The following is a 7,055-nucleotide window of genomic DNA, read 5'->3' as shown; positions in this document are numbered from 1 at the left end:
TTTTATTTATATACAATATGTATAAATAATGATGTGATTTGACTAATTTTGTTGAAAGAATATTTGTACTTTTTACGTAAAACTTCAGTCTTTTACAAACTTTCTTGTAATTAATAAACCAGTAAACACAATATTAATAAAATCTATTAAAATTATAAACAAACTCATAAGTTTTAATTTTAGTCCTTAAAGGTTGAAATATTTTGCTCCAATGTCGAGACATTTGTTTTAATCCAAAACATTACTATACTGAATCGATAATGTTGCATGTGCCACGAAAATGATGATAGTGTCAGATAACTTGTTGTGAAACGAAAAAGCATTGCATGTACATTTCTGTTGTTTTGTTGACCATGAGTTTGATGATCTTTTAAGCTTGCCCATAGCTAAGAAATCAAACAGTATATCTAAACGAAATTAATTTCAAATTATTTTTTAGGTTCTAAGCTTTTATCTAATCTTTCAGAAGTTGCAAAATTTATTCCACAAGAGTCTTTTTTATCATAACCAAGTACACATCTTAAAACCATTTAAGCCTTCCTTAGTAATTTCTTCTTATCTTTAATAGTAACGAAAATAATTTAGATGAACGTTTTAAAATTGACACCCTGTATATTAAAAATAAAAGATATATTTTCTTCATAATTGGATAGGCTTTTTACAATGGCAATGTACAAATATCAAAATTGCAATTATACTATAACATATGTATATATATAAGCTTCACATTTAAACACAAGATTCTTTATTATATTTTTTAATACCAATATTTTAATAATTATAACAAGGGTTTTTTAACAAGAGATATATAACATTGTATACAAATTTTCAAAAACCTATAGATAATTTCAGTTATGCTCTTGCATCATTAATTGTTGATGGAACTCTTACCTCAATTCCATCTAGTTCCTTAGACATTACTATTTGACAGCCTAGCCGTGACCTGAAATTAAATATTATATAACTGAATATGTCAATAAATATATTTATTGCTATACGAATTAATACTAATACACAATAAGATTTCTATTTATCCATTTGAAAATCAACATTGTAAATATGCTAATTCCAACATAGATTTGTAATGATTATAGGGTCATAAATAAAAAACTATGAAAATTTATTATAATTTCAGTTTCGTAGTATTCAGAGATAGCGATTTGAAATTCTACATTGAGATGCAGATTTCAAAGTACCCAATACTAACCTGTTTTTACATAAATTTAAATAGAAAAATTCACTTTATAAAATATTAAAAGGTAATAGAATTAATAATGTGAATGATTTGATACTGATTATTATGAACTAACGTATCTGTTAATTCATATGCTAAATCCAACATGTCTAATTCTTCATCTGTTGGTTTGTCAGGAAGCGCATCATAAACTTCTTTCGAAAATATTAAATGGCACGTACTACAAGTTAATGTTCCTTCACAAGCACCTATATCAATTATATTTTAATATTACAACATACTTATATAATAAAGTATCAAAAGTTAAAAATAATAAGAATATTAAACTTGATAAAAATTAAAATTTTCAAATATTTTCTACCTCAAAATTATTTATTTTAAATTAAGTAACTTATGCTTCTTTAAAACATACCATATCCATCTAAATCAATTTCATTATTTACTACTATGTCTAATATAGTATCTCCAACTTTCCCTTTTGCTTTGATTCTCTCTCCACTTGCTTTAACAAACGTTATATTTACTCTGAAAATAATATTTATGAAAGATAAAAATTATCTCAATATAATTATTTTCTTTATTTTTTTTGTTTCTTCAATTAATCTTCTCTTAATTATACCTTAATTATATGTATCACTTATGATAATAGAAATAATTTAAAAATAAGATATACTTGTCTTAATAATACATAAATAAAATTCGTATATCATATATTTATAACAGTGTTATATTTTTAGTTGTTCACTGTCAATGTTGTTCTTATTAATTCTATTCTATTAATACTATGTTATTTTTCTAGATGTTATACTCCTACAAAGAGAAAAATTTCTTAGACATTATTATTAGCATTATTATTTTGACACCAATTTTATATTGGAAGGTAAGGACTGAAATTCTATTAAAAAAAGAAGGAAAACACAAGAAAATTTGTATCACTTACTCTTGTTTTTCTGAAAGTGGTTGCGTGGTCGATATTCCTCTTGTTGCCTGCAAAAAGGGCAACGTTGTGTTGCTTGTATATTTTGAATAATTTGATGCAATACCGAGAATTGATCTCGAAAATTTTTGTAATTGATTTACTAACGCCATTCCACTGTCATAAATATCATGAGTATGGGACACCCTGACCGAACACCAGATAAGTATTGCGGAAAATATCAATTGGAGATCAATTGTACTTTGTACAAAAACTTCCACGGCATTCTTCGGCTGCTATACTGGGACGTTCGCTTACTGTGATAGGTTATAAAACGATTCCTAACACAAGTGACGTATCTCTACCGGACACGTGCTCTTCGGGCCACACGTTTTATGATACAAGACCAGCAAAATGACCAATGTGTAATTTTACATATCTTACATTTTTTCCAAATGAAATATTGTTTTTATTAAACGTTTAAAACCTCAGGCAACATTTATTTCATCTGATTTCAGTTTTACAAATATATATCTATAATACATATCTGTATAAATTACGGTCTGGTTATATCAAACAGGGACCGACACTCGCTAGGGAAAACTGCCCAAACATTGAATCGTAAAAACCAATATGAAAGACAACAAATTTCTCGTTCTGCGGAACAAATAGAAATGAGCAGAGTATCTTTATCTTTATCTGAGACATTCAAAGCGTATCACGCATACGCTAAACATGAAGAAAACTTTCTTGTCTTCCATGTTCATTTTTCCCTTTCCATTGCCGAACGGTTTCTTCTATATTTATTTATATGTTCGTGATTGATGCTATTGACAACATACAACTAAGGGGAAATACGAATAGTAATAGATAGATGTATAATTCATTATGCAATTTTATAGAATTAAATCTTATTTATCTTTAGATATAAAAACTATATTTACCAGCTGAAACACTAACGCATATGCAGTATAATATAATCTACTTAACAATCTCGTTTTAGTTATAATATGTGATTAATTCTTTTGCTATTTCGCTATAAACAGTTTCTTGTGCATACAATATTTTTTATAGTATTCTAATATATTGTTAGATATTGTAAAGAAAGTAAAATACAGTTATTGAAGTTTGGGAACATTCAATGTTAACCTTGCTTCAAAAAATAACCTTTCGAATGAATGGGGAATAGATTTTTAGTATTATAGTTGGTATAATGTCATCATTGTTTACAATGTGTTAGAGTTAAAAAAATGAGACAAATTAATATTTCAGAAGCAAATTCAATATTTAAATGATGTTATTTTAAAATGGCAGATGATATGAATGTTCTTTTTATACGAGGAAATGGAAACGTATGTATGGTAATGGAAACGTAATGGTTTTATCATTATTTTAGTACAAGATCTTAGCATAATAGTAATTAACAGTATCCATTACCTTTTAGTCAATTTTTGAAAAATGACATATATGATAATTTGCAATAGTTTGATAATCAAATACTTGTATCAATATTAATAACGTATAATTTGCTATCTCAAAAGGATACAGACACAGCCAATGATAATGTTTGGGATGATAGTGCATTAATAGAAGCATATGATAAAGCAATAAATTTAGCAAAAGAAGAAGTTATCAAGCGAATGGGAATGGATGTTGGAAATTCTCAACCGAAAGAAAACCTACAAAATCTTAAGCAGCCTAAACACGCAAGTAAATTACACAAGGTTGTGATTTTGATAGAATATTACAAATTTGATGCAGAATATTATTAAATATATTGATTAAGAAGCAAATTATTTTATTTTGCTATTTACTTATATATTTATTTGTATACACATCTTTTCTCTATAGAAATGGATCACAGGAGCACCTTATCGTGCAATATACTCAGAGGATGGAGAAATTTATGAAGCTATAATATCAAAAATTTACGAAAACAATGGCACGTGCTGAAGTGGTTACCACTTCTAAGAAAACTCTACATCTGGTCTTTTTTAGTTTTCTCAAGCACTGAAGCCATCGACAGCGCGTAGACAAAAGACTGCGACGAAGTCAGGCCATAAACAGTAGACAGGCGACGTTGGCTTCGGGGTTTTCAGTTATTAGGTAACACAGCTAGCGTGCGGATCTGGACCAGCTCAAATTGTATTTTTACTTATTACACTTCTATTTAAATATATTTTCTACCTTACAATTTATCCACGTGTTTTCTCTGTTTACACACCGAATAGCCTCAACAGCACGTGTGTTGTAAAATTTGTAGGTAATACCTTTAGCATGATGGTTATGTCAATTAAGAAATGTACTAAAAATACATATATATATGAAGTAAAGGCTTTCGCATAGTCTATCACAGTGTCATTCAGCAGGTCCTTAACTGGGCAGGAGTACCTGTCAATGTCTATGGGGAGACCCGTGGGATATAGGGTCATGAACCATAAGCATGCATGTTACTTATTGTTCATTATTAGCTGCTTGGAATATAATTCTCCTCATTAGACGAGTGATTATTACTACATATATCAAGGCAAACATTTATACATATACATTTATGCACGGGAAATTCTAATACATTGCCTGTAAGGACAGTAACCGAATGGCACTCAGTCATTCTATTAAATGACAAAAATTTTTTTTACTCTGTGTTTAGGCTATGGTAATACACAGAAAGTCGAGTTGAGTTCTCTTTTAGAATCAGAAGGTTTGCAAAGTCAAATAGCACAACAAAAGAAAGCTTTGGAAGAGAAATTCAATGAAGAGAACGATGAGACTTGTGAGACTAATTTTTCTACAAATGTAAATTCGAAAAAATATAATGTAGAAAAAATGGGTTGTGACTCTGAAGAAGCAAATGCGTATAAACATCACTTCATACCGGGACCATCTTTCAATTCGATGACTGATATAATGCCACCTGCACCTCCTTTACCACCACAATTAATGGCCAAGTAAGTACAATTTAAAAATTCTAATGGAATGCTGAATACTTCTAATATTAATAAGTAATTTGGAATAAGTTTAACATTTTATTTGGAAAAAAATACGAAATTTTAATAAAATGTACTTACTTGTATTAAACAATACTGTACAACTTGTATTAACAATAAAATGTACAACTTGTATTAAACAACATTAAATGTACTTTAATAAAATGTAGATTACCAGATAATGATACAGACGCACTTTCAAGTATGTTGATGTCATGGTATATTAGTGGTTACATGATATATTACACAGGTAATTATTTCATATAAGTATTTTATTGTATATTAAATTTTCAATGGACTATGTTATTTCTTTTGTAGGTTATTATCATGGTTTGAAGCGAGCAAGAAACAATCAAGAGAACAGGAAGAACTGTTGATTATATCAATTTTTTCAATAACAATATAACAATAATATAAGATATAATAAAATATAAAACTCATTGTATTTATTTACTTCAATTATTTGAAATAAAGAACAGCTTTATTTTCATATAAGACATATAAGACCCAGTGTCGAGTAAGGCTCGGACTCGGATTGGTTGTGCCTGTTTGTTCAAAACCTTGATCTGTGCTGTGGCCAACAGATCATGATACAGAGGGGTGTGGGCAGATGTGTTTGTTAGTCCGATCGCCCTTGCAGTCGTAGTCTCGGATAGTCAGTTTTGCCCCGGTTGGGACTTGGACGAGGAGGTTGGGGTGGTGTTCTGGATCTGGGCTGAGCGTGACTCGTACGAGGCATGCTCTTTCGTGCCTCTTGGAGCCGAAGATGTATGCTTCCGTGAAGTGTCGGATACGTTGACATGCAAGAAGTTTCGTCTTGGAAAGCGATGTTGCGAGTTCGAATGCCTAGACCATCTAAAGAACATTACCGGAACTGGTAAAGTTTATGTCGTTGATGATAATAATTCCTCCACGACTCAGCGACAAACGCTACTCTGGGTGCTGAGCTTAATGGTGCTGTTGCGGCTATTTTAATTTTTCAACAGGGATCCAGATGGCGCCGTTGACGAAATTCTTTCACTATAAACGTCAACGATCAACATCAGCCATCAGGGAACGAAGAAGGTACGCTGTAACGTGTCTGAGTAGTTATACCTCGAGGAGTACATACAGTTATGTAATGAAGATTCGTATGTGAGTGTTTGTTTTCTTATTTCTTTTCCCTTTGTTTCATTTGAATGGATTTTTGTACTCAAAGAGCGAGGTAAGATTACGTCAGATACGTTTTTACATATGCTAAAAAAAATGGAAAATGATGATGATGAATCAATGACACGTAGAAAATTATAATCTATTGTATTGCTGTTATCTAATGGTTGTTGCTGTTATCTAATAGTTGACTGTATGGTGGATGTATCTAATTGTGTTGTAGTTGACTGTATGTTGTTCAATATTGCTATGAAACTCTTCTGATTCATTGTCACTTATACGAAGGATGGAAGTATACGAAATTGATAAAATTATTAATAATATTTACGAAGAAAAAGTAAACTGTTGGATATATGACAAAATAATTCTATTTTAAATAAGAGACTGGTCAGCGTGGTTATTTTGTTTACAAAATCAAACGAATTTAATGAATGGAATGGTAAGGAAGTAACTATAAGTGGCTGTTAAACTATTTTTATGCTTGAAAAGTAATTCGCAAAGTAATGTAAAGCAGTACTACTGAGTTGTACATAACCTCTTTCAGAATTTGTTCTTAACCTCTTGCTTCATAACTTCCTTAATTATACTCTTCAAACTTATTGACTGCTTCGATGTTGTTACGAACAGAAACTGATAAAATATTAATCTTAAATATAGATTGAAATGAAAGCTTGTCACGTAAATATATATATATATATATATATATATGTACTACTTACTCAAACTATGGATCACATAACCTATACAAAAAAAAAAAAAAGAATTATTGTACACTATAAAGCAAGAGGTTAAATCTTTAATCTGTTAA

The 7,055-nt window shown here is 29.9% G+C and overlaps 2 protein-coding genes across 2 annotated transcripts; one reads left to right on the top strand and one right to left on the bottom strand.

The window, feature by feature from the left end:
• Window positions 1-755: 755 nt before the first annotated feature.
• Window positions 756-2,433, bottom strand: LOC117239964 (adrenodoxin-like protein 2, mitochondrial). The gene is made up of 4 exons (XM_033505786.1): window positions 2,136-2,433; window positions 1,608-1,720; window positions 1,311-1,443; window positions 756-943 (listed from the first exon to the last, which is right to left on the bottom strand). Exons 1-4 carry the CDS (start codon window positions 2,282-2,284, stop codon window positions 853-855), a joined length of 486 nt encoding a protein of 161 aa, XP_033361677.1. The 5' UTR covers window positions 2,285-2,433; the 3' UTR covers window positions 756-852.
• A 757-nt stretch (window positions 2,434-3,190) lies between these two features.
• LOC117239963 (survival motor neuron protein-like) lies at window positions 3,191-5,365 on the top strand. Its single transcript, XM_033505785.1, has 6 exons — window positions 3,191-3,463; window positions 3,653-3,835; window positions 3,963-4,057; window positions 4,352-4,374; window positions 4,762-5,059; window positions 5,269-5,365. Exons 1-6 carry the CDS (start codon window positions 3,419-3,421, stop codon window positions 5,363-5,365), a joined length of 741 nt encoding a protein of 246 aa, XP_033361676.1. The 5' UTR covers window positions 3,191-3,418.
• The last annotated feature ends 1,690 nt before the right edge of the window (window positions 5,366-7,055 follow it).

Source organism: Bombus vosnesenskii, unplaced genomic scaffold, assembly GCF_011952255.1.
Source record: "Bombus vosnesenskii isolate JDL3184/JDL3185 unplaced genomic scaffold, Bvos_JDL3184-5_v1.1 scf7180000014516, whole genome shotgun sequence".
NCBI classification, from domain to species: Eukaryota; Metazoa; Arthropoda; class Insecta; order Hymenoptera; family Apidae; genus Bombus; species Bombus vosnesenskii.
The sequence above is the reverse complement of the archived record's forward strand: the minus strand, read 5'-3'. Positions and strand labels throughout refer to the sequence as shown.

What these genes read in the sequence shown, in the direction of transcription:
- LOC117239964 (XM_033505786.1), bottom strand. Translation starts at nt 2,284, where the DNA reads ATGGCGTTAGTAAATCAATTACAAAAATTTTCGAGATCAATTCTCGGT. An exon ending in CCACTTTCAGAAAAACAAGA is followed by an intron (nt 1,721 to 2,135) that starts GTAAGTGATACA and finishes TATTATTTTCAG; the next exon opens with AGTAAATATAACGTTTGTTA. An exon ending in AATTGATTTAGATGGATATG is followed by an intron (nt 1,444 to 1,607) that starts GTATGTTTTAAA and finishes TAATTGATATAG; the next exon opens with GTGCTTGTGAAGGAACATTA.
- LOC117239963 (XM_033505785.1), top strand. Translation starts at nt 3,419, where the DNA reads ATGGCAGATGATATGAATGTTCTTTTTATACGAGGAAATGGAAAC. An exon ending in ACGCAAGTAAATTACACAAG is followed by an intron (nt 3,836 to 3,962) that starts GTTGTGATTTTG and finishes TTTTCTCTATAG; the next exon opens with AAATGGATCACAGGAGCACC. An exon ending in CCACCACAATTAATGGCCAA is followed by an intron (nt 5,060 to 5,268) that starts GTAAGTACAATT and finishes AATAAAATGTAG; the next exon opens with ATTACCAGATAATGATACAG.